This window comes from Oreochromis aureus, linkage group 14 (assembly GCF_013358895.1).
Source record: "Oreochromis aureus strain Israel breed Guangdong linkage group 14, ZZ_aureus, whole genome shotgun sequence".
Lineage (NCBI taxonomy): Eukaryota > Metazoa > Chordata > Actinopteri > Cichliformes > Cichlidae > Oreochromis > Oreochromis aureus.
In genome coordinates, this window is record NC_052955.1 from 19,568,454 (window position 1) to 19,595,045 (window position 26,592).

At 42.7% G+C, this 26,592-nt stretch overlaps 1 protein-coding gene across 3 annotated transcripts in view; it reads right to left on the bottom strand.

Annotated features, from left to right (window-relative positions):
* Window positions 1-564: 564 nt before the first annotated feature.
* Window positions 565-26,592, bottom strand: part of sik2b (salt-inducible kinase 2b) — a 49,314-nt gene continuing 23,286 nt past the window's right edge. For 2 of the 3 annotated variants that reach the window (XM_031749892.2, XM_039598298.1), the window contains 11 exons: window positions 19,926-20,050; window positions 19,328-19,451; window positions 16,596-16,822; window positions 14,762-14,914; window positions 14,148-14,306; window positions 11,775-12,006; window positions 11,386-11,679; window positions 8,813-8,970; window positions 8,028-8,141; window positions 7,758-7,849; window positions 565-6,026 (listed from right to left, as the gene is read on the bottom strand). In XM_031749892.2, coding sequence (XP_031605752.1) covers window positions 5,384-6,026; window positions 7,758-7,849; window positions 8,028-8,141; window positions 8,813-8,970; window positions 11,386-11,679; window positions 11,775-12,006; window positions 14,148-14,306; window positions 14,762-14,914; window positions 16,596-16,822; window positions 19,328-19,451; window positions 19,926-20,050 — 2,321 coding nt within the window. In that variant the 3' untranslated portion in view covers window positions 565-5,383. The remainder of the gene's footprint in view (window positions 6,027-7,757; window positions 7,850-8,027; window positions 8,142-8,812; window positions 8,971-11,385; window positions 11,680-11,774; window positions 12,007-14,147; window positions 14,307-14,761; window positions 14,915-16,595; window positions 16,823-19,327; window positions 19,452-19,925; window positions 20,051-26,592) is intronic. The other variant, XM_031749893.2, reaches the window with a different exon arrangement.

Consider the following 26,592-nt stretch of genomic DNA (forward strand, 5'->3'; position numbering starts at 1 on the left):
ACTCACTTGGCCATGTTTTAAAGTCAAGCAGAACAGGTGTACCTAATGAAGTGGCCAGTGGGTTATATTACCTTTAATTTCAATCATCACTAGGACATAAATCCTTCACATATATAATCAATTGTCAACTTTGATTTAAAAAAAAATGCCTGGAAATATTTCAAAAGTGTGTTATACATTTATCCTATTAATCTCAGGATTCTTTGAGTGTTTTAATGTTACAACGTTCCTGCCAACAACGAAAGTGTTCACTGGTATCAAGAAAGTTTTACTTGGCAAGTCTCACACTGGAGAATATAAATTGTAATGCTGCACCTGAACCGGTTTCGTGGCTCCTGCTGAATTGTCCACCTTGAGAAGATTAGCTCTGGTTGAAGCGGTTTCAGGTTCAGGTATGACTCAACTGCTGAGCGTGATTCATTAACCCTCGCCTCTGCCGCGCCACTGTGGGGCACTATCAGTCGGCTGTAGTGTGAAGTTATAGGACAACTGGACTAGGTGGAGAAGACTCTCCAACTACCAGGATGAACGGCATTGTTGCAAAGAAACACTCACACAAGGCTCTTCTGTTCAATAAACCTTTTTAATCTCAACAGCAAGTTAGCTTATGTGTGGTCAACATCAATGAAGGTAAATATAAAACTGGATTTCTATTGATAGATTTTCTGTTGTCAGCAGGAGGTGAAATTATACTTGGAAACACATCAACTAGAATCTTCATGACTGTAGTCTTCCACTAGAGAAATATTGCTATAATACTTTTAAATGGCATACACTGATTGACCAATAAGAAAAAAAAAGCACGGTAGAGAAGCTGACAAAGAAGCTCCAAAACTCCACACGGTGGGTCGTACAGGGAAACTTCTGAGCGACTTTGGTTTTGTACCTTTGTAAAACCTGGCTCTACTTACTTTCAGAAAAGAAAAGAAAAAAATACAGAAAAGAAAGAAATAATCATCGTAAAATAACCAACAAAAAAGGGTCCGACAGGAAATATTGGTGCTATTTCAAAATCAATTTAGACTGAAAATACGAAAAAGTAAAAGGCACACTGAACACTATTCACGTTCAACACAAAAGTCGGTGCAAACTGAGCGCGCACCGACGATTCATTACACCCCTAATCTGTACACAGAACACATCATAATAAACTCAAACGTGTTGCTTTTTCTTGAATTAAAAACAACATTTGAATAAAGTGTTACTACATCAGGTCTTTTTTTGAAAGTTTTTTTTGTTGTCGTTTTGTTTCCATTATTGTTGAGGAAGAGAGCGAAGAAAAAGGTGTTTCCTTACAGATCTGCGGTTCGTTTTTAATCTGCTGGGGGAAAAAACAAGCAGAGCCAAAACGAACCCTTCCCACCTCCTCCTCTCTCGCTACATCTCTTCTTCCCCTTTGCTGTCAAAGTGCTCCAGTATTTAAAACTTCCACAGATCATCCTGTAGCCGTTGACAAAATGAAAAACAATTATCGCAATATTCACTTCAAGGAGAAATCCACCCTTTAATGCTCTTGCACCACCATTAGTGACAATCTAATGCTCTTCAAACCTCAGAGTAATTATTTCATTGTAAACAAAGCTCACACACTTCAGCGGACTTCATTCTTTCTAAAGGACAATTTCAGCATGACCCACAAACTGGGTGTGAGCTTATTTGCGTCAATAAAATGTGGGCAGATAACACCATAAACACATCCAGCTCACGGACTAGTTTTGTAAAGTCAAGGGTGGAACTGTTAATGCAACCACAAGACTTGTTTTGCAACAGGTCTTGTAGCTTCAGTGCACTCTGGTCTATTGAGGCCATTGTTTCTGAAGGTGATATCTTTGCTCATTTGACTGTTAAATGTGGAAAATGGTGACTTACTAAGCTCTCTGTCTTTTAAATCCTGAGGCACCGACGTCAGAACTCGACTACAGTGTTTGCTATAGAGGTGGCGTTATTCAAGTAAAGGGTTCTCAAAATTTTGTGGCCAAGGACGCCAACACCATTTTATTCAGTCTGATCTTGGTTTCGCTGGATGATGTTGGGTGACTCATTTCTCCTCACAGGCTAATAAGCCAAGCTACCTAGCAGCAAGAACAGGTCGTTGCAACCTGAGAGAGGTGACTTCATGACAGATGTGTTGTGTCAGAGTCTTTCGGAGCTTCTACTGGCTAAAACAAAATGTGGGAGGGAATGAGGCTTGTGCACATCAGTGCAGCTCTCTTTTTTTAATGATAGGCCACAATTCTACTGCGAGAACCAGAGAGTGAGTTAAAGAAATGAGGTTTGTCACCCTCATTACTTGAACGCTGCCTGTCATGTTAAATGTTCTATGACCACAGGTTGCGCGGGGGGTGTGAGTGTATTCCCTGCATTAAATCAATCAAGTCAACTGCATTAAAAACGTCCTCATGGTTGGTTTTATTGCTAGCAGACTGCAGCGGTCTCTGACGCCGACATGTCTGCAAATACCCACTACCAGCTGAGGCCTACTTAAGCGGGAAGATGTAAGATGCAAACAAGAAATGGGGAATGTTTGCCTTCAAAGTGAAAGCCATCGTGTTTCAAGAGGCAAACTGTCTCCTTTTCTGGTCTGCATCGCACCTGCAGCTGGCGAGCATCTGTGGACAATTTGCCGTGTACCATGCAAACTACAGGCGACCGCGGTAACCTGCTAGCAGCCAAAACAATCGCAAAGCTTTGGTCAGGGCATGCGCATTTTTCCTTAGTAACGCTCACTGACTAACTGAAACGTCTGGAAACCTGAGTGAATGACGGCTTAGTCACTGGACCATGATCGTCATAGTGACAGGTTAACGTCAGTATCTGGTAAAACCTCATTTGAGTTTTGGACTGTTGATGAGAAATATCAAAGAGCTGGGTCGTGATACTTAAAGCAAGATGAGCCTTTTTCCAATGCCACTCAAAAAACCAAGAGCTAGCTGGCCAATGAAATAATCAGCAGATTGTTTAATTGGTTAATTAATTACAGATGATCTGCTGTGGAACAGTGTTAAAGCATTTTAGGATGGATTTTCCTTTCAGTCTTAACCAACACTGCAGCCCCAGTTGGTCCACATTATTTTCCCTTCACTGAAAACTGTTAACTGTCAAACGACCTTCTTCACTCCGGGTCAGTGCCGTCTACACTTCTAAAGGCTAACTCATATGACCACTGAAGGTGACAGTGTAGCAGATGGTCACAGTCCTATTCTCTATTATCATGATCATTTTCTAAAAGTTATCATAATCATTTGTCAGAGAAGATGCGTCTGTGTTTTTCAAGTAGATTGAACACAGTCCGAGTGCTGTGAGGAAATTAAAAAACAAAACAAAACAAAAAAATATATATATAATCTCTCATCTTGTTGCTGGCTTGCTGTCAGTCAGAGTGGTGGTGAGCCAACAGTCAAGATCCAGTGTGTGCTGACTGATGTTCTGCTAACAGAAGCCTTAGCGTAAGAGAGAACACATTCTTTCATAAAATCTAATGCAGGGGATTCTTTCAGGGGTCGTTTCATTATTATAAACATCATCCATGATTAAAAACAACACGGCGGCATGACTGGAGCATTAAGGATGTAAACCAGAATTAATCTAAAAGCTACTACTGCACTGTGTTATTCTGAATAAAGCCGTCAATACAGTGTTTGTCTAGTTCAGCAATGATAACAAATGCTGTGAAAATGATGAATTCTGGATTGTGCAAACACACCAACGCACACGCACGCACACATTTACACCGAGTACTGTGCAAAAGCTTTCAGGAATTTCCAATTCAATTGTTTCGTTTCTTTACCAGCAGGGTGACCCTGATCTCCATCGCTGAATCAGTCTGACATAAAAAGTCATCAAGTTCTCCAAGATGCTCGCAACAACCTACCTGCCAAGTACCTGGGAAGGTTGCGTGCGAGTGTACCAAAGAGAATCGGTTCTGTTTTAAAGGTCGAGGGCGCTCAAACCCGATTTAAACTCACTTTTTTTTTTTTTTAAGAGCCTAAAACTTTTGCACAGTACCATCCAAACAGCTGTTTCCGAGTTCGTCCCTGCACTTCTGTGGAAAGTAAGCGAGAGATTATCTCCTGGTTACATCATCGGCTCAAGTGATGTCACTTCTGACGACACAGAGGGCCCCAGGAACCAATCAGAGCTGGCTGTACTGGTGAGGCTATTTTCATTCACAAATCCCCCTCCATATTAAGGATTAATATTGCTTCAGTATTGCCACAAAAACAAAAAACAAAACAGAGTAATATCGACTGTTTCACATCGCAGCTTCCTGATCCTAACGTTTTAATTACGTCAGCCCTCATTTATCAGGCACACGCATGACCCACAATTCAACTGTTAAACAAAGGTGTAGCCATTTCGTCGCAAAAACTGGTGGTCATCTCCGTCAGTACAATAAAAGCTGGAGCTGGCAGCTGTGTGCAGCTGGATTGAACGATGAAAAAGCAGTTCAGTAGTGTGAGAAAATCAGGATCAGTAGTTACAATGAGCTAAAAAAAAAAAAAAAAGATGCATATCACACATAGCTTACATTAATATTCTCATTAGTCAACCCACGTAATAGCTTGGAGACATGGTTAAAAGCACAAATGTAGCAGGTTTAGGGTACGTGTTTAGGTACTGAGAGGTTTAATGTATAATGATAGTGTTGGAGCCTATGCATGAGAGCCGTGTTGGGCTTTGTACATTAGTGTTTAAATAACTTCTATAACTGCAAAAAAACCAAAAACACTGTGGGCATCTTCATGGTACCGTGATAAATGAGGGCCAATTTCTCTCTTTTTTTTACAATTTTTTTTTTTTTTTTAAACCTACCGGTTTCTTAGAAGGAGAAAAAAAAAGTCAAAGTGTTTTGAGAACCAGTCTATTGTTGTTGATGGTGTCCTATTTTAAATACAAAAAAGCACTGCCAGCCATTGTGCTTTTGGTTGCCACGCAGTCGGGTCTTAAATGAGTTCGCTTCCAAACCATAGGTGACTCGCTGCGCTCCATCGACCTCTGGGATGTGCGGCATCCCAACCCCCCCCTTGGGCTGCACGGCGCAGTCCTCACACAACGTACGTGACAACAGCAGCCTCGCCGAGTCAGTACGGTGAAACTCCCGCTGTGCCACATACCGGGCCTGTTCCTGCCTCACAGGGCTGATGAGAACGAGAACAGAGGAGACGAGGGAGAAAGGGAGGTAGGTTAAGGGAGGATTCTGGTAGAAAGGTCGAGGTTCGTCACAACTAAGAAATGAAGTTTGTATTAGTTGCACAAAAATTAACACTTCCTTCCCCTGTTGCTACGCTTATGGCCTCCACTTATATCTCCATTCTCTCTGCTCTCAATGCTGTGTGGATTCTCATTTCTTAATACTGCTTTCTATAAAGCCCCTCAGCTGGCTTTAGTTGACCAGTACAAAGCCATGCTGCGAGTCCACAGTCTCCATCATCTCACTGTCCAAGAGGGAGCCCTGCAGCTCAGGCAAGCCTAAGCCGTCGGACTGCCCAGAAGCAGCCAAAACTCCACCCATAGCTCCGGTATTAACCTCTCCTCCAGCAGGTGGGGGCAGGCAGGAGGGATCCAGTGCGAACTCGTACTGCTCTGGCAGAAGAGCCTCAGTGGAAGGCCCCAGGACCTGCTGCTCGCAGCCTCCAGGGTAGCTGAAGCCCAGGCTGCTGGCAGCAGCTTCATGAGGCTGAGGATGGTGGAACTGGTGGTGGAGGTGAGATCCTGGAGGCAGATGTTGGGTGTAGTGGTGATGGGTCATGTAGGCATCATAACCCAAGGCCTCGCCTGGTTCCATCACAGGGCTCAGGTTATGAGCGTGGCTGAATGGAGGTGAGGCCTGAGGGCTGCCCTGCTGCTGAGCCTGAGGCTGGTGGGTGGCTGACATTGGGGAGCCCTGAGGGGAACTTTGAGATGCCGCTGGGTCCAGCGGAGGGCTGCCTGTTGGGTAGGATCCTTCATCAATCTGCATCTGGTTGAAGTAGGTCTGCAGCCCCATGCCCTGTGATTGCTGCAGGTACATCCTCTTCTGATGCAGTCTGCAGGGAGAACAGGTGTAACTCACTTCAAGCAAGATAACACTTTGAAGCAACACAAGTTGAAACAAAAATTTTCCAGAGTACAAAATATAAAACCCCAATTTGCCAAAAAAATGATGGTGCACTGGGTAGTATTTAAAAAACGGAATGCAATGACTTCCAGATCTCATAAACCCATATTTTATTCACAGCAGATCATAGAAAACATCAAATGTACCACTTTAAGAGAAAAATATTAGTTCATTTTGAATTTGATGGCAGCAACATGTCTCAAAGCTGGGACAGGGCCATGTTTACCACTGTGTAGCATCTACTCTTCTTTCAGCAACAGTCAGCAAACATCTGGGAACTGAGGAACACAGCTGCTGGACAGGAAAGTTGTCCTGTTCTTGATTGACACAGGATTTTAGCTGCTCAACAGTCCTTGGCCTACTTTGTTGTATTTTTTGTTTCATGATGTGTCGAAGGTTTTTAAATCAATGAAAGGTCTTGACTGCAGGCAGCACCCGGACTCATCTGCTATAAAGTGACGCTGTTCTAATAGATGCAGTATGCAGTTTAGCATCATCTGGCTGAAATACTGAAGGCACATGTTGCTCAAAAGCCTGTATATACCTTCAGCACTGATGATGCCTTTCCAGATGTGCAAGCTGATCATTCCAGAGGAACTGATGCATACCATCAGAGATGCAGCGCTAATAAAACTCTTACATATTGCTTCTTCTTTGTATGATGCATTTGAGGATTGCATGGTGAACTGTGTTCATGGACAATGATTTCTGGAAATCATTGTCTGTGAGCCTGTGCAGTGATTTTCATGACAGAATCAGGTCTGTTTTTAATGCAGTGCCATCATCTGGGGCCCAAACCTCATCTCTTGCACACAGAGATTTTTCCAGATTTTCTGAGTCTTTTGAAGACAATATGTACTCTATGATGAGATATGAAGTTTCCAAATTTCTACACCGAGAAACATTATTCTGAAATTGTTCCACAATTTTTAGATGCTGTTTTAGATGCTGATCTTTACTCCACCTATCTAAGATGTTCTTTTTATACCCAATCATGTGACTGACCTGCTGACATTTAGCTGAAATTGTTGCAAAATGCTCCTTAAGCTGTTTTTTAAAGCACCATTTACTTTTCCAGCCTTTTGTTTCCTCATATCACCCATGTTGCAACCATCAAATTAAGAATGAGCCAATATGTTGTTATGAAATGATAAAACATCTCAAGCTAAACATCTAATCATTATTGCTCGTGCGTCACGATTTGTTAATCAAATGAAAATGATCGGCTGTATTTGATGACAGTTGAAAAACCAATCAAGCAATCTGAATTTAGCCGATGGCACACAGAAGACACCGTGTCTCTATATAGCTGGATACATGAAAAATAGCAAAAGAAAAGTGGTTGGAAGCATGGATGAGATCAGTGTGGCAGTAGAAATTGTCTACTTAAAGGTATGACAAGTCCTACTTTTCTTACTAACAGTGTAACCCGTCTTATCCAACTACAGAAAAAGTCAAGGAACACAAACAAAAAAACGCTTAATTCCTGGATTCCTTGTTTTTAAAACAAAAAAAGTTTAAAAATTTAGATTGAAAATTATTTTTGCTTCAAATCTCAACAGGGAAAGACCACCACAGCTATGCTAACACAACAAGAATAAAAAAAAACCATCCCTGATAATATTTCATACAGTGAAAAACATTTTCCAGTGCCATTTACCTGTGTTCCTGCAGCTGTTGCTCTAAACTTCGAGGAGTCTCCTTACAGAAAACCTGGCAGCTAGCAGGACTGTTAGCCAAGACGTTGGCCTTCTGGGTACAAGAGAGATTTGGACTGATGATTGGGTTCGAGATAAATACCTTGGTAACCATCTTAACTTTACAAATGATATCACTGAATGTTACGCAAAACAGTCATTTGGCTCGATAAGAAACGTCTGTATCAGGTATAAACACAGTCATAATGAGAGTAGGTGGTAGGAGACTGTACCTGTAGTCTGTGTGTGAGGTAATGTGTCTCCAAACTCTGTCTGCGGGACAGCAGAGGCGGCTGCGGCCCACCTTGGTATAAAGCTAGGCCTTCCTGCTGCTTGCATGCTTCACCCTTCAATCAAAAATATGAAGCATTAGGACAAGGGCCCAGATCCCCTCTGCTGCCGGTTAATAAAGCTTTAAGTGAATTATCTTTGCTGTCTCCTGCCGAAATGCCTGTGTGGTGACTGATCAGCCAGATGCCTTGCTCTAAATGGCATGCACCATTGGGATTACACATTAGGTAAATGAAATGAAAGCAAATTAAAAGGATGATGGGGCCTGAGCATCATAACCAACAAAGAGCTGCTTCATTGCATTATGAGAGGTGGACAAAAGGAAAACTACTAGATCTTGTCGGCTAGTACGACTAATTTTGCTTGTTTTTTCCCCCCCTTGCATTATTACACTGTGCTTGTATCATTTAGTATCAATGTGTGCCTGTCTTTTTGTGTCAATGCAATTCCAGCCACTACTATGGGTACGTCTGGCCGACTGCAACAATGGCTGTATTCATTTTAGCCAAGACTCCAGGCTCCAGGCCCCAGGGGGACAGGAGACAGTAAACAAGCCACAATTGGCTGCCTCTCCTGGGGTTACACAACAGCCTGGGTGCGTTTTTTTTTTTTGTTTGTTTTTTTTGGTGACATGGGGTCAGGACAGTAGATGAGGCTGAATGTGACAACAGGTTTTGAAAGAGAAGGAACTGTGTGTGTTTGTGCGTGATTATGCAGCAGGACTAACCTCGAGGAGGTTGTGCAAGTGGTGCTGTGGTCCCAAGGGGTCCATGGTGGCCCCATCCCCAGAGCCCATCTGCTCCACCAGCAGCTGGACTTTGTTCAGCTCCAGGATGCCTTTGGTCCTCGCCAAGTTCTGAAGGTGCTGCCGAAATGCGACTAGACCTGAGAGCACAGACGAATCCCCACAAAACAGAGTCAGCATTGATTTGTGCACCTGATCAATAGAATCACTCTTTTTTTTTTTCCCCACAACAGGAAGTCAAAGTTTCTAGCCTTTCTCAGAGCCAGGCTTAACAGTCGCTGACGCAAGCAAGCTGGTTGACTGGTTAGCGCTTTTCATAGCCCTTACGAACATTGTGACTGCATGCACGTCACAAGCTGCGGCTCCTGTGCGTTTGTGTATGCACATATATGACAGCATCTCCGTGCGAGCGCTTGTGTGTGCGCAACGGCAAGCAGCTCAGATAAGACCCATCCAGTGGTGACGAGCTGTGGCTGCGAACGATAGGACCTGACTCACTGTGATGGTGGGAGTTATTTAAAACCAGAGTCAGCAGTCTGACGCAAAAGAATCCACCACATCAACACTCTCCAAAGAGGATTACGAAAAATAAATAAATAACTGACACAACCAAGTGGGAGCGCGCGGTACAGACTGTCACCGTGGAGCCAGGGAAGAAACACACATTTCTGAAATGTAATTATAGATTCTACTGGGCTAAAGTGCAGGTGATTTATAACCAGCAGGCACAGAATAAAGTAGCAGTGAAGGGTGGAGGAGGGGGGGGCGAGAAACTGAGAGGTAGATAGATGTTGTTTAACATTCTCTCTTATATTTTGGCTTCTCTTTGATGTGAAGGGGAAACAAATCCCGCCTGCCGCAGACTGAAACTTTGAATAGAGAAGAAAAGCAAGCCAGGGAACGAGTATGTGAAGAGGGAGAAAGAAAGTGAGCGAAAATGACTGAGGATAGGAGGGAGGGAGGAGGGGGGATATGTGGGCTGAAACCTTCAAATATCTGTCTCTGATTCATAAGGTGAATCATCACCATTGTAGTCATCAGAGAGATTGGGGGGAGGGGGGAGTATGTGTGAAAAGGGGGGGGAGGGTGGGGGATAGTGAAGCACTTTTATCTTAAAGCAAAATATACCAATCAGATACGACAGAGAATCTCATGACTGTGGCACCTGTCGAAGAGCAGGCTAGATGAGAGTTATGTAAAGTGAAAGTAAAACCTTCAGAGGTCTTATTAAGTCAAACAGGTCAGAGCTGCTGCATATTAGGCAAGTGCTTTTAATGTTGTAGTCCCAATGGATTCCAAAGCAAGTAAAGGAGGTCGTCAGCACTGGGCTTTGTAAAATCAAACAGGCCTCTGAGAGAAATGGCAGATGCTTAAGGAGTGGCCAAACAAACAACATTTGCACATTCTTTTAGGGAAGTCTACAGTCAAGAAGTAAATCGAGGGTTTACCTCAACATGGAAACAACTGGCGGCGCTAAAAAGAAAGACTAGATCAGATTTTCTTGAAAGCCATTAAACAAGTCTGCCCAGTCCTGCAATCAGTCAATCAATAAAATCTACAATGCGTCCAACAGCTTCTGTAAAACATGGAGGAGGCTGTGTTTGCAACATGGGAATGCAAGAGTACCAGTTTAACAGGAGCTATATCGTCTGCTCTGTTTCAGTCAAATGCCGCAGGGGTTTCATCGCACACATGAAAAACTGTCCAAAAGAATACTGCAAAAGCAATCGGAGAGCGCCGCAAAACTCAAATAAATAAATAAAAGGGATGTTGTTAAATGTCTGAGTCAGTCACCTGACCTTAACCCAGTCGAGCTGCTTCAATTACTGAGGACGAAAGTGAGGAAAAAAAACAACAAAAAACAACAAGCAGCTATTGAAGGAAACTGCAATAAAGACCTGGCAAAGGTTCACATGGAGGAAACTCAGCTGGTAATGTTCCAGACCTAGTATTTGAGTCCAAGTAGAAAAAAATAACCCTTATATTTATAATTATCTTAGTTTGCACAGTTTCTTCAGAGCCTGTGAAAATGGAATGACTTTGTAAAAAATGGCTTTGACTCCTTAAAAGGTTAGCAGAAAATTTTTGATAAAACTTGTGGATTAAAGCTCACAGTCTCCACTTAAATCAGATCTTGATTGCTTCATTTTTATTCCATTCTGGTAGTATACCAGGAAAAATTAGGAAACATGGGCCAAACACTTAAACACATACTGGATCTGAATATGCAGAAGGAGTCACATCCACCTTAAAGGGGCACTGGACTGTTTTTCTGCTGCACACGAAGCTGCAGTTAAAATTGCAAAGTGTAGCAAAACCTTATATTAAGGTAGGCTGGCTACATGAATACTCAGGTGACCTGAGTTCGGGTGCATGCATTTAACAAGGAATATACACTGTATTTAATCTGTTATCAAGCAAGTGAAGTCAAGGTTATGGCTGCCTACTTTAGCTCACGACTGTTTAAAAGACAATCTGCTTCTCAAAGGATACAGATCACAAAAACTGGTTTTAAAAAAAACAAAGAAAGAGAAAGAATTCCAACTGCTTCTGACCTTGGGTGAGGGAGGTGTCGGAGGCACGGCGCCCTTCCCTGAAGCTGATTGGGGAACGGTTGTGGGTCTCCCTATGCTGGGAAGTCAGTGCAGCCATAGCTGGGTTGGCAGGCCTGGCACTCAAGAAAGACGTAGGGGTGACACCAGGGGGAGAGCTGTTGGGCGGAACCACTTCACTCAGACAGGGAGGATCCTCCAGCAGACCGAGATCGCTGTGCATCGAGCCCATGTCGTAGCCAATGTCCGAGTCCACACTACCCATGGAAGGATTTTGGCCTAAAGTGAATAATTTACCTGAGGGACGAAATATTTTTTCCACATCATTACAGAGATCATGATAAACGGTTTCATCTGAACACTGTCTGTCTGCTACCAAAGGCCAATCATACCCTGGTTCGAAGGCCCTGGCTGGTTGGTGACCTCAGACAAGGTGTGTCGCCGCTGGCCAAATCGAGCTGTCTGATAGGCTGAGAGCAGGTGAGGCGGATCATCCTCTGTGTCGGGCTCCTCTGTTTCAATGCCCTCATCAATGGATGTCTCCATCATGTTGCTAGGCGACGAGGTGGAGGACTTGCGCAGGACAGTGGGGGGAGGTAGGGGGTCCAGCAGGCAGCCGTTAACCTAGATAGCAAAAGAGAGAAAATTCTGGATTATTGACTTAAAACCACTCAAAAACTGAAGTTATCAGTTAAAATCAGGCTTCTTAAATATGCACAAGGTTCACACACAAACAGAAGAAAAACATGACAAATCCATCAGCTGCAATAAAAACTTGGGTATAAGAGGGCCGATCACTGTGCTGAAAACCGTTTTCCCTCCACTCACAATGATGGGAGTGTGTGTTTGTTGCAGCACACAGGCCTGTATGTGTTGGCCTAGAGGTGGAGGGTTGGGATGAAGGAATGCAGTGCCAGGAAGCAAGCTTCGATTCAGTGAAACTGACACACACACACACACACACACATACACAGAGGGATAAAATCACACACATAGATCATCTGCATGATTTGCTGCAATAACTGGAATGCCTGGTGTTGGTCTAGTAAGAACAGCTTTGCCCAGTTCTCCATCTGCTTTCTGTAGTGTGCTGGGATAGGAATGCTATTGCTCAACAGACACACTCACACACAGAGGACAAGAGGGAAAAACTAGACTGAGAAACAGGCAAAAGTGTGTGCGTGCGTGTGTGTGGTGAGGTTACGATGAAGAGGGGAGAGACATGAAGCTAAAAGGAAAAGAAAAGAGTGAACCAGAAACAGAGAAGGATAAAGAAAGACAGAAGCTTAAAAAAGAAGAGATGAGCTGTCTGCGGATGGGTAGGAAGTCTGGGCGGCGAGATCGCTGGAGCAGTGCAGAAGCTTCCTGTCCATGTGTGTTCACTCAGTTCTGCATTAGGTCACATCATCATCACAGGACCGCTTACATAACCGCACTCCATTCACGCAGATAACACGCACTCTGACTCTCTGCCCTGTTCTGTTACCACAGACTGTCTCACACGCACAAATCATTCTTTATTGGAGCCAGGCGTGCAGGTGGGATGGACAAGAAATTTTGACCGATACTGCATGTATCTGTATTTGTTCTTCCTGCATGCCTGTTGTTTGGTGGGGGGTGGGGGGGTTCCTAACAACAGGCATGTAGGAAAGTGCCGTTGGTTAGCTCAGATGAATAAAGAAAGAGGGAGAGCGTGTGTGTGTGTGTGTGTGTATTTCTGTCAAGGAGCCTTGCAGGACAAGCAGCTGTCCTGTCTGATGTGAGTGCTGGTTGAGTGCTTACATAAGAGGATATTGTCAGCTGCACTCTGGCAACTCGTTAATTGCAAAAATTGGAATCTGTTATCTGCGGTTAACACTAAAATCACAGCGATTTGACATGATTACTCAATAACTATGCTGAAAGCTGTACTTTTCATTACATTTAATTTTGATCAAAAATCTAGTAAAAAAAAAAAGGTGCATGTGGTGTAGGACACAGGGTTGATGTGGTGAAGGTAAGGCACAGGCAGGTGGGGATTTCTGACTGCGAATCTGTTCTCACAAGAGTAACAAGAGGCCCGGGGAGAATTGCAGGCCTCGGGAGATCTGCATGAAGCCACCGGAGAGCAACACAGCGTTTCCACAGGTATGGAAACTTCCTCCAGATTGACCTTTGTTGACCGAAGGCTTTCTTTCCATCAAGCTGACTCGAGCTGAACTAAACTGTGAGCAAGTCTGGCCTTTTAGGAAGGGGATCAAAGCACACTGCTTTAAAGAAAAAGGGATGATCTGGATTTATAACATGAGCCAGAAGACTGGGGGGGAAATATACCTGTATGATTATTGTGCTGCATTTATTTTTTTCCCAAAGTCATTGGAAGCCAGGATTGTAACTGAAAATAAAATGTCTTTTAATCGCCTAGTCCCAACACTGCCAGGCTGCAGATGCTCAAAACTTCAAAGGAGTCTGGTACACACACACACACACACACACACACACACACACACACACACACGTACACACACACACACACACACTGAGGTGTAGAGAGACATTTGTGATTTACAGCGAGCGGGCATGCTCATCAAAGCATGGCAAGCTTATTGGGATGATACTTGCAGCAGCTGATAATGACCGTAATAACTACAAATTCAGCGACTAAGTCGTCTCGTGTGAGCGAGCTGTAAAACAAGGACAGTGAACAAACAAGCAGACGCACAACAAAACAAAAATACATCCCCATTTACAAAGCCACAACTTGTTTTTACTAGCATTGCACCTACTTTGGGTGTGTTGACATCCTCCACCATGAAAGTCTGCTCCAGGGGAGATGCAGTCTGGGGGAAGGCGAAAGCATCAGAGGACGCTTGAGGCACAGCAGGAGAACGCAACAAACGACCGCCCTGCTGGAGCAAACCCACCTGGGCAGAAACACTGGTCGACTGTGGAGAGGGAAAAAATTAAGATGAGTCTTAGAAATTACATCAAAGCCCCTTAATTTAAGACCAGCTCATAACAATATCCTTCTTAAACATGTAACTACGACAAAGTACGAGGGGCGGTAAATTTTTGCATTTACAACGCCAACCAGAAAGGAAAGCTAGGTCCTACATGGTGATGGAAATGAGAGAGGAATTGCATAGTGCTGGTAAGAAGAGGCAGTAGGCAGAGAAAAGAAAAACATGAATAATGCAACTGAGGGAAAGGCATTAAGATCAAGGCTGGGTAGAAAAGACTGCACGAGAGCACACGAAGACACGGACAAATAAATGGTTGGGCCATGTCTTTCCGTTTGTTTGTTCCTGGGTGCAGGTGTGAATAACAGATCTTTGATCAGGGAGGCGTGGAAAATAATCTAAACGCATTATTCAGAAACGCCTCAATGCCCCGAAGTTACCTTGACGACAGTCTGTTCGGCGATGGTGCTGGGTCGTCGCTGGCGGGCGTCGAGCCTCTGTTCGACGGGGAAGCTGCAGCGATGGGCCTTTAGCCGCTCCACCAGCAGGTAGTAGATAGCAGCAAAGTGGTTGTAGCTTTTGTTCTGCAGAGACTGGAGGATGACAGACAATATAAATGGTAGTGTCTGTGATTGAAGTTATGAGGATGACTTGACTGTGACAGCTCTTAAGATATGGTGAGATAATTCTTTAATTATCCCTGTATGAAACTGGGTTATTGCAGCAGCTGAAGGGCAGAGTGTTGATAAAAATACAATGCAGAGAATATGGAAGCTGACAAGGCAGCATACATTATATACAGCAGTTCAGAGTTTCACTTTAATCACAGCTCGATTTAGTAGTTCAAAAAGTGGTTTCGATTCCTCGAGAGTAAAAAGAATCTGTTTCAATCAGGGCTGTAAGATATTTACATAGAGTCGTGGGCAGAAGTTTACATACACATTTACATGGTTTTAATGGTTTGTTTTAACGTTTTTTTTTCCAGGATGGAATGATTGTACAGCACACATCTTTAAGGAGTTAAATAAATTCAAACCTGTGCACCTAATTCTTGTGTTTTTTTTAAGTTTCTAAAATGTCTTCACTTTACAAGCTCTAATAACTTCTGGTTAATGATCATAATCGACTACATCTAGTATTTTCTCTTTGTGGGGATAAGATGGATTTGTTCGACTCATTGGACTGACCAATACTCTGAGCAATGGGAAAGTCCACAGAACTCAATGAAGATCTGAGAAATAAAATTGTATTCTTATTAATAAGTGCCACAAAATTGACATCTTCAACTGAAATTTGCAGCTGTCTCTATGGACAAGACAAATACCTTCTGGGGAATGTTTTATGGCCAGACGAGACAAAGCTCGAGCTGTCTGGCTAAACTGACAAGAGGTATGTTTTGAGGAGTAAAGGTGAGGTTTTCAAAGAACACTGCACACTCTGTTCCAGGAAAACAAACAATTTAATTGAACTCTACTAATTCTACCAAGAAGATTTGTCAAATATTCAGCCAGAAGCTTGTTGATAGCTACCAAAAGCTCCTGGTCGAGTCGCAACTTGCTTAGAGACATTTAACCACATATTACTAGTGCTGTATTTGTGTATTTGAGCCTAAATAATTTTGACCGTGGGTGGATTAGAGAAAATCCAGAATAAATTCAAACTTGTGCTCCCAATTCTTGTTTTTAAGGTCATTTAAGATGTACGCTGTACAATCATTCCATCCAGGAAAAAGGAAAAAAGAACAGTTTAAAGAAATGATTAAAATTAGCATTAGCATTTATGCCCATGATGAATGTGTGTAAATGCCTTAACACAACTGTACTGTGACTGCTGAATAGTGGAAAATCAGTTCAGAAGTGTGCATGTTCTTTATGCCAATGAAGTAATTGATAAATTTAATTTCTTAGCAAGAGAAGGGTTTAAGAGAGAGGATCGCAATGACATTATACTGTTTAGTTGAGATAGGCAACTACCCAAATACCCAATTATGGACCCACTATTAAATCTTTCCTTGGATCACAATGAGGAACCCTTTTCCCCCTACTTTTATCAGCTTAAGTAGTTTACTGCTGAACTCTCAGCTTTATATGCAGCCTAGTGCAATATATCTGTTACCTGCAAAGTTAGAGTTATGCTTATCTAGTCTTGTCTTGGCCACTATCATTATTATCGCCTCCTCCACAGTCTAAAGACATGACCTTTAAACCTCACACATTTACACTATAATTCAGCTTGAAAAAAATATAAAAAACTTCCTTCTTGCTCTGTTCTCACCTCTATAGTCTTGTGCTGGTCGATACCAAGGCTGTGCATCAACCGAAGGACCTGTTCACTGTATTCTCCTACGCCGGCCTCACCCTCAGAAGACAGAGGCTGTTGGTACAGTACTGGCCTCTGTATTGGAACATCCAGAGTCATCCACTTGTGTTCTTTAATCTGGGCCACAGAGAGACGCTTTGACGGGTCCAGGACCAACATTCTGCGGATCAGGTGCTCACAGTCTGCGAGGGGTGGGAAGAGCAATCAGTCAGGATTTTTTTTTTATGATCAGAAAATGTTCCTTTATGTTTGGTTAATGCTAAGTACTTCTTGTAAATATAATGACGCAAACAAAGCCTCGAAGCGTCATGCCCTTATCAAAGTAGCCCAGATGAAGTGGGGCAGAAATAACACTTTAAGAGCCTAAAATCTGCTAAGTTCTTTTCTTAGGTTCTCCTGCCGTCACATCTGAACAGCGTGACTACACTCCTTTCTACTTTCCTTCCCTCCTAATGAGAGCTCCTCACCTCTAGTTAGAGGCTAGATGAGTTTGACGTCAGACACAGCTGGGTTCTTAACAGGATTACAGCTCCCCTGGCTGTGCTGCTTTGGCCTGACTGCACCCCTACTGCCTGCAGTGCATTCCTGCCTACCAGACAGCAACCTTACACATTTACTTGACTGCAGTTGTCTTAAAGCAAAACAGGCGAGCTTTCATCAAATAAGCCCTGCAATTGGTCATCATTATTTTTGAAATTAATCACTCCTATTTTGTAGCATTTATATTAAAATTAAAAAAAAAAATCAAAACATGATGACTGAATTATTTCACTTTCTCAAGAGTAGTCGTCATATTATCTTTTTACTTTAGCAAACAAACATCTCACATACAAATATGCCAAAATTGAGTTTTCAAAGAGAATTTGATTTTCGGAACATTTTCATCCGTGCATCACCTTCAGCAGATATCCTGTGAAGAGAGAGACCCTCAGCAGTTCATAAACACAGAGCCCAAGGACCTGTCTGCTAACATTAACTCCCTGCTGCACATTCTTCTCAGTTGCCCTGCTGATCTACTAACATCTGCTTACATCACACTTTTTTTTTCCTCTACCTCGTGCCTGGTAGTGCAGCCAACTCAATTTTCTCCTCGTTATGTGCATAACCAGCACGTCCTTCAATGCACTTCTACTACATGCTGTGGCCACTTAGCAGCTTGTGCAGCTGCTAAGTTACAAATTCCTTTTGAATAAAATGCGGCACAACGCACTACAATTTGTCTGAGTCTCTGCTTGTTGCTACAGCCCTGTTTATAAGAACAGTTGAAGGTGAGCTTCTGCTAACCACCAGGAAAGGTCAGACTACATGTAAAGGGGGTGAGAATGCATGCCCATGTAGCTGACTGCCTGATCGACAGTCTGTTCTTATCCAGTGCCTTACACCACCACCAGTTTCCAATAAAGAGGAACTGCAATGGATTTAAGAGCAAGTAATCGTTTTAGATGTCATTGATTTTTATCTCACAGGTAATATCCCAGTATTTTAACCACCATCAAACATGACTGAACATACAGAACGATTACAGGCTGCTGTGGTAATTACCCCAGCATACACACATTCCTCTGCTCAATGGTGTTCTGCCCTAAAGAAAGGGAAGCAGCTACACATAGGTAGCTATTACATGTAAATATGATAGCCCTCTAAACCTAGCATTTAAAAGATGACCTTAGTTTTTGCTGACCAAAGAATACTCAAACAGGCCAACAAGCCTTAAAAAAAATGACATCTTTTACAGTTATTAAGTCACTAAGTAAGTCGCTGGCTGTGGGGTTAACCACAGCATGTACAGTGTGTGGTCTGTAGTATAGTGCACTATAGTGTCGGCCAGTGCGAGCGACTGGAGGAAATAAGACGGACCGTTTCTGGATAAAGAAATCAGCACACTATGTTCTCCTTGTTCGCAGAACAGGGGCTGGACTGGGGGTGGGTAGGCGGGTTCGAGTGTCAGTCTGGCCAGGGAGCTGACATTACACTCCTACATTCCCCGTATGTCTTAATTGTTTCAAGGTCCCGAACAGCAAGGAGGAGGAGGAGGGGGAAAAAAAAAAAAAAAAAAGTCTGGTCGACTCTCTAACCACACCCCCCTGCGGAGAAGTTGCTTCAGACGTGCAGATGGGACACAGAGAAACAAGACAGAAGAAACAGACAGGGCTACAGACGGACAGGAAGCTGTCTCACAGAGGGTATGAGTCAGGCAGACATCCTAACAGACAGAGGGACAGACAGGCAAGCTGCTGGAGGGCTTCACTGGCTCTTCCCCAGGTTACATAAACAGCTCCAGCTCTGGACTCAATCTACAGCCAGCCAGCCAGCACAGCCGCTAACAGCAGGGCTGCTTGAGACCGTTAGCCGAACTGACTCACTCTGCAGCCTGAACGCTCACATAAACACACACACACACACACACACACACACACACACACACACACACACTGCAGTGCTTCATATTGTATCCCCTTCAAACTGGTGGAATGCTGACTGACCTCTTGACTGGTTATAGCTGCAGGAGTGACTCAAATAGGAAAGCGTGATCTATTCGTCTGTGCGTCAGTGTTCCTACCAAGAACTTTAATGACTTTTTTTCCTCAAGTTGACTACATGCTGTTGTATAGAAGACCCGAACGTCTTTCACTATTACACCAAACGCATCTGCGCTTGCAGGAAAAAGCGAGGCCCTCTCCTCTTACCTTCAGTCATGAAGTAGGGGATGCGAAACCTTCCCTCTAGTACTCTCTGCCGGAGGTCAGGCAGAGTGGGCCCATCAAATGGCAATGCACCACACACCAGCACGTAAAGCACCACCCCCATACTCTGGAAACATGAAAAAATGCACACACAAGAAAACAAGGTGAGGATAGGAGTGAAGAACAACCAGTAGATTAATCAATCTTAGGTATGTAAATGTAAACAACTCAGACATGTGTCCCACTAAAGCATGAGTCCACACACACAACTTTATGGTAAATGATTGCGATATATAGGAGGCTACAAACTGTGGTTGGGAAAAAACATTCCACGTAACCGCAGAATGACATGACAGGAACCAAACCTGCTGACTGTATGAAATCAAAACTTTGTTTCCACTAATATATGAATACATAACAGTCTCAGAAGTGAGCATCCGATGATTTCACGTGGCTTACTAAAGCAGACGGTGCTTAAAATCTCAGCAATAGAGCTGAGAAGATATTACAGGGAAATTCAATCCACGGGTATGCAGTTAAAAGGAATTATTAAAAATAAGGTGTTAAAGAGATGTCCGATTTATGCAATCAGCCATTTTACCCAGATATCCAGCTGTGGGCCTTCATACTGTTGTCCCTCAAAGACCTCTGGAGCAGCATAGGGCGGGCTGCCACACCATGTGGCCAGAGGCTTCCCGGGCTGGAAAAAGTTGCCAAATCCAAAATCTGCAGAAGGCGAAACATCAGGGCGGTAAGTAGATTAAAGATCGTTTCAGACATTTAGGCTTGTAGAGTTGGTAATGGCACACAGAAATCCTGCTGTTGTCCAGCAGTTTCTGCCCTGTGACCGTAAAATGAAAGAAAAAGAAAAGAAAAAAGAGAGTTCAGGCACTTTGAGACTATAAACAGTATGGATGTGATATGTTGAAATGGGAAAACTATAAATAGTTTATCAAATTCAGCATGAAGACAAAACTCAGAGTAGCAGTTCATAGTTTTGTGTCTTCATGCAAGTTTTGTATAACGCAATGTGTGATCCACATATTTGTACATTTACGAAATGGACCTTTGTATGAGGTAACCTCCCCTGGAGACCGACATGAGGTAATCGGTGCTGTTCTCTGATTGGTTCCCTTAGAATGGCTAAAAGTCAGATTTTAATCTTCAGAAGAAAAAAAAATGTGAACAAATGGACAAAATGATGGGAAGTTCATGTCTGCCTTTCATTACCATCCAACTAAATGCTGCAGCATAATTGGACAAATTGCACTGAGCCAACATGTGTGCCTGCAATCACTCAGCTAACCTATTTTCTTATGAGTCAATATGACTTTCACCTATGTTCTCTTCTTCTCATCCCTCAGGTCCTCTCAACTAAAATATCAGTTTGTTCTAATTCAGTTTATACAAAATAAAAAAAAAAAAAGTTTCTTAGTTTTGAGAATTTGATTTTTATTTATCAACTTGGAGACTGGATTGAATTTTTAATACTCTTTGCTCTATCAAAAGAAAAGAAAAGAGAAACGGAAAAATAACAATGGATAAATAATTTCATGCTTAGTTAGTTCATTATCAATGGGAAGGCGTCACGGAGCCTGACAGCTACAGGAGCAGACAATCACGCTCACTTAGCCCTCCACCCCCACCGTTTTTCCATAATTTGAAACAGTTACATAAACACCAAAAATGTATTGCAAAACAAATAAATAAGAGATTAAAAAAAAAATAAAAATCTGGCTTACATAATGGGGCTGGAGGTGATGTGGGTTCACACACACATGCAAAGACACAAACAACACAATGAGCAGTGTGTGTGAGAGCAAGAGCCAGTGCGACCCAAACCCCCTTTTCCTCAACATGATCCTTTGCAGTTCATGTAAAAGAAACTATCGACCAATTTAAGCCAAATTCAAACTGATGAGATGATCAGGACTGATCGTGTGACTTTTAATTACCAAGAAATTTGTATTTTTTTCCTGTGTCAACTCCATGTGTTCAGAGAATTGTGGAAACACAATTTTCTCCAAAGTTCAGTTTTTTTCTTGTTTTGTTGTTTTCTTCACAAAAATCAAAACCAGACCAAACCAAGTATCCATTTCTAACTTTAATAGGTGAGAGGTACTTTCGGCTGCTCCCTTATTTCCCGAAGGGTCGACACAGCGGATGGATCCGCATATTTGATTTGGCACAGATTTTATACCCTTCCATAAACCCCTCCCGGGCTTGGCACCAGCACTTAGGAGTGCACTAACTTGTGACCTCCGGAGGCTGGGTCTGTCTCTCCTCCTGATCTCGAACTGGGGATATTTGAGCAAACTCTTATAAATAAGCTGGACAGACCTAGTTTTTAGTAGTTTGAATCTGTATGACTCAGTCAGATTTAGAATGCTAGAAAAACAATGGTAAGTAAATTATTAGGGGTTTTGTTTTTTTCTGTGTAGTGACAAATTGTTTTAGTGTTAAAAACTGAGGCTGTGTGGGTGTGCAGAGGTCTGATAGTCAAGAGTTACATCATAAAATGTGATCAGACTGGCCATTTCTACAGCAAACTTTGCTGCATGGTGTCTCTTAAAGGCAAAATGCTTAAAAATAAAGAAGACTATGAAGAATCCAGGCTGTCAAATGTTTTTTTGTTTTTTGCACACACAAGAAAAGCTGCAGGAGATTATAGCTTAAATACCTGGAGGAATCAAGTTTAAGCAATTAGCAAAGGGTAAACTCCTGAACAGAGCTGAGCGGCTCTTTGAGTGTGTACGTGAGCTCGTGTAGTCGAACCGTTTAATTACTGCAATGCAGGTAGCAGCAGGTGCGGCTGGAATAAAATGAGAGCTAAAGCAGCGTGACACTGTGGGTTTATTACAAGTATGTTTGCTGTCTAAAGCTGCTGCGAAGGTGAGATGCGAGATGTGAGATGCAGGCAGAGCTGAGTGGAGCAGTGCAGCTGGTTTATCGTCAGAAGCTGTGACCCATTTCATGGAGCTGAATACTGAGCAGACTGGTTGACGTCAAACACTCCAGCATGCTGCAGGCTACTAACAGCAGTCCCAGCTCTACAGAAAGGGCGGGGCGCGAGCGGGCGTGTGTCGCACACGGCAACATTAACATAATATTAGCTAAAAGATGTCAGGCAAGAACCTATAAAGGTTTATAAGACTGCACGTGTAAAACAAAACAATTGTATGATGGTGCAGTTAGAGGACGGCACACTTGTACTTAAGCAGTACGGAGCATCAGTAAACTTGTGGCTGCAGCTGCTTTTCTTTATCCTCCTTTTTCTTCTAGATCAGGTTTTCCAAAACACTGAACTGGATTCTTGAACCTTCTTATTGCTTCCTTCACCTGCAACATTTTTCACCCTTTAACTTTCCTCCCATGATTAAACATGATGAATTGAAATGAAGCAAGTTGTAAGTTTCTATGTAGCATGCGAAGAAAAGAAAATTTCTTCCTTCAACTTCCTTCAAAGTTGAAATTTTGAGAATCTGGCATACATTGTAAAATGTGGTGTGCTCTCCTCGGCTCAGCCAAGAAAACAATCTTAATTATGCAGCTATTAGACTTTTCATATTTTTTTTACATTGTTATTAATTTAATGCTAATATTAATTAAACTCATTCTCGTCAAAAAGCATTTAGAGTGGTGATTCTGATCTGGACGTAGACATGAAACACCTTTAGGGTGTGGTGCACTTTTAGCAACGTCATTGTGGATACTTTCAACATGAAAGCTTCAAATAATGAAGCTGTAAATAGCTGCTGAAAGCATTTTAGTGATATGACAACATGTATTGGATAATGTGATCAAAACACGTGAAGTGAATAAAGCTCAAAAACAGGAAATGTATACACTGCACTGTACGCGTGCATTTCCCTGCTTAACCACAATGGCGGCGTTCTCGCTTACTCTGAACCAGCAGCCAATGCCTGCTTTTGTTTTTGTTATTCCTCCTCCTCTCTTTCCATTGCTTTCAATCTGTCAACTCGAATGTAAAGGGGCTGTTTGAAGTGAAAACATTAAGGGCACACCCTGCTGCTCCTGTTCCTCTTTCCTCTGCAGCCACCAGGAGAATGACCTTTCTTTGACTGATCGCCTGTTAAGGTACATACAGACTGAGCAGAGGTGGCCTTTAGAAGCCACGAAGCCACCACTGGACTGAAGAGAAAAACCCAGAAGCATTGGCACTTTATCTGGATGTACACATTCAGAGTAGTGCCAAAACGTATTTAGCCGACAAATAGAAAAAGAATTGATTATATTAAGATTTAATTAGCCGTTTATTTTATCAACGCAAAATACCAAACACTTGCTCAACTGCTTATTAATGCAAATACGTAATCAGCCAACCGCATGGCAGCACCTCAGTGCCTTTAGACACGTAGATGTGGTCGTGGTTCCTTCCTGCCTTTTATAAACAGTTCACGCTGATGGTAGCGGTGTAACGGTGTACTCCGATAGGCTTCATAATCACTTCATAATCATCTCAATCCAATAGAGCACCTTTGTGATGTAGTGGAACAGGTGATTCACATCATAGGTGCAGCTGGAAAATCTGCAGCAGCTGTGTGATGCTATTGTGTCAATATGGACCAAAACCCACGAGGACTGTTTCCAGCACCTTCTTGTGTAGATAACAACCTGGACCTCAATACCAACAAGACAAAAGAACTTGTTGTTGATTTCAGAAGGAGGAAGTCTGAGCTGCAGCCTGTCAGCATCAACGGGGAGTGTGTGGAAAGGGTCTCCAGTTTCAAGTTTCTGGGTGTGCACATAGACACAGACCTCCAATGGAGCTCAAACACCTCTGCAGTTTTAAAGAAGGCCCAACAGCGTCTCCACTTTCTGAGAATCCTCAGAAAAATGGACCTGAAGAAGGAGCTGCTGACCGTCTTCTACCGCTGCTCCATTGAAAGTGTGCTGACATATTGCATCAGTGTGTGGTTCTCCAGCTGCACCGCAGCACACAGAAAGGCACTCCAGAGGGTCATCAACATGGCCCAAAAAATCATTGGACATCCTCTTCCCTCCCTGAAGGACCTGTACAGCACTCGCTGTCTCAAGAGGGCACGCAGCATCCTACGGGACTGCACACACCCAGGACACTGGGTGTTTAAGCTGCTGCCGTCTGGCAGGAGGTTCAGGCTGCTGAGGTCCCGAACGAATAGACTCAAGGACAGCTTTTACAACAGGGCAATAGCCCTAGTCAATGCAAATAGCTAAACTTGACTGGCTACCTACCTGGACTTACCGTTAACAACGGTAAAAACTAGGGATGCAACGATACCAATTTTTTCAAACCGATCCGATACCGATACTTAGATCTGAGTACTTGCCGATACCGAGTACAAAATCCGATACTTCTACCACACACAAGTTAAACTTAACCAGTAGTAAAGAAACGACCCCAGACAACTCTTTAACACAAACGAAACGTTTACTGAACGTGAAGGGCAGAGACAAATACTGTACAACACATCCCTTTTTAAACTCAAATGATATTCCAATTCCTTAACCAAATGAAATACACTGTATAAATGAAATAATTCCCTTTCAAATTATATTAAACAACCCAACTTATGTTATCACCTTTTGGTAAGTGACTCACTAATATACACTCCAAAACACGTTATATAACTCCACTAAACATACAATATTCACATGGGGCCCCACACACACTCACATTCACACTTGTTGCAGGCCTGTTTGCTGCTCACGCCGGATGATGGAGAAAAATCCTCTTCTCCCCAGTAAGAGCACAAAAGTCTGACTTACAGTTCCGTTGCTCGGTAGGTCGCCGTTCACCAGTCCCACACTAAATCCACTCCCTGCGGACCCGATGCTGTCTCTGCTACAGCGCGTTAGCCCGTCACTGTCCAGCTCTCCGACAGTCCATAGCGGCTGCCGCCGTGGCGCAGCCAAGCAGTCCGGGCTAGCCTTTAGCCTCAACGGTCTTAGCTGGAAACACAGATTTCCACGGTGGTGCTACCGTTGAAACAAAAGTCACTTCACCCACACTCTGTTGCGAAGCTCCCACACGGTTAGCTTTCTAGTCACACACTCTTTTGTGCTAGTTAACCTCAGTAAAACTAGCGGAGTCTCACTTTGGCTCAGCTAACCTCGTGCATCTCTCCATGCCGTTCTCTTCTCCTCCTCCATTGCAACAGATACACAGGTCCCGTTATATGCTACCTTCACGGGCCTCCAGAAAATTAGAACTCTGAACAATATTTTAACTCCTTCAGAGTTACATACCATACAATAATACTTTATGATTAACATAACAGTTTGATTGCTCTAATTAATTACCTGTATTTACCTTGTGACATATTACAGGGCAAATTAAATTCAGGGTACAGTTACATCACATAACTGTGAACACCTTATGTTACCGTGGCGTTCAAGTCCATGGGAATTATGAGTATCTACTCCCAAATTCCCATCCGGGCTACATTAGTATCGGTTCATGGTATCGGTTAACTTTTACGAGTACGAGTACGCGCGCATTTTACAGTATCGGCCCCGATACCCGATACCAGTATCGGTATCGGTGCATCCCTAGTAAAAACAGTAATAATAATAATAATATTTATATTTATAACAAGGTGCAATAATAATTAATGTGCAATAATAACAGTAATACAAATACACTTCTTCTTCTTCTTCTTTTTAACTAAGTTATTATACTGTGTTGTGTTGTTTGTGTTGCGTTGTGATGTGCCGTATCGTGTCATGTTGTGTTGTGTTACATGGTTGGTTGTTGCCGACGTAGGACAGTTTTCCAATTTCATTGTACTAGTGTACTATGTATGACTGTGCAATGACAATAAAGAGTTATCTTATCTTATCTTATCTTATCTTAAATCTATGCCACGAAGAAATCAAGCAGCTGTGAAAGCAAAAGTGAGTCCAACCTGGTACTAGCAAGGTATACCTAATGAAATGTCCGACAAATGCATGTCAGGATTAGAAAGGCTAAATGGGCTCCTGATTGACAGCGAGTCAGTCAGCTAAAAATACCTTTCAACCTCTATTTTAAACCTATACAACCACTGCATTACTATTAATGTTTATTATTAGGACTATTACTTTCATTTTAATCTTTTCTTGTTAATCTTGCAGACCCATTTGCAAAATAACATTTAATAACACAACAATAACTAAGATTTTAAATAAAAAGAAATAACAGAAATACCATTAAAAGCAAGATACTAGATAAAAGTAGGAGACTTAAGCAACGTTTTCTTTAGAAATCAGTCTCACGACCTTCATTG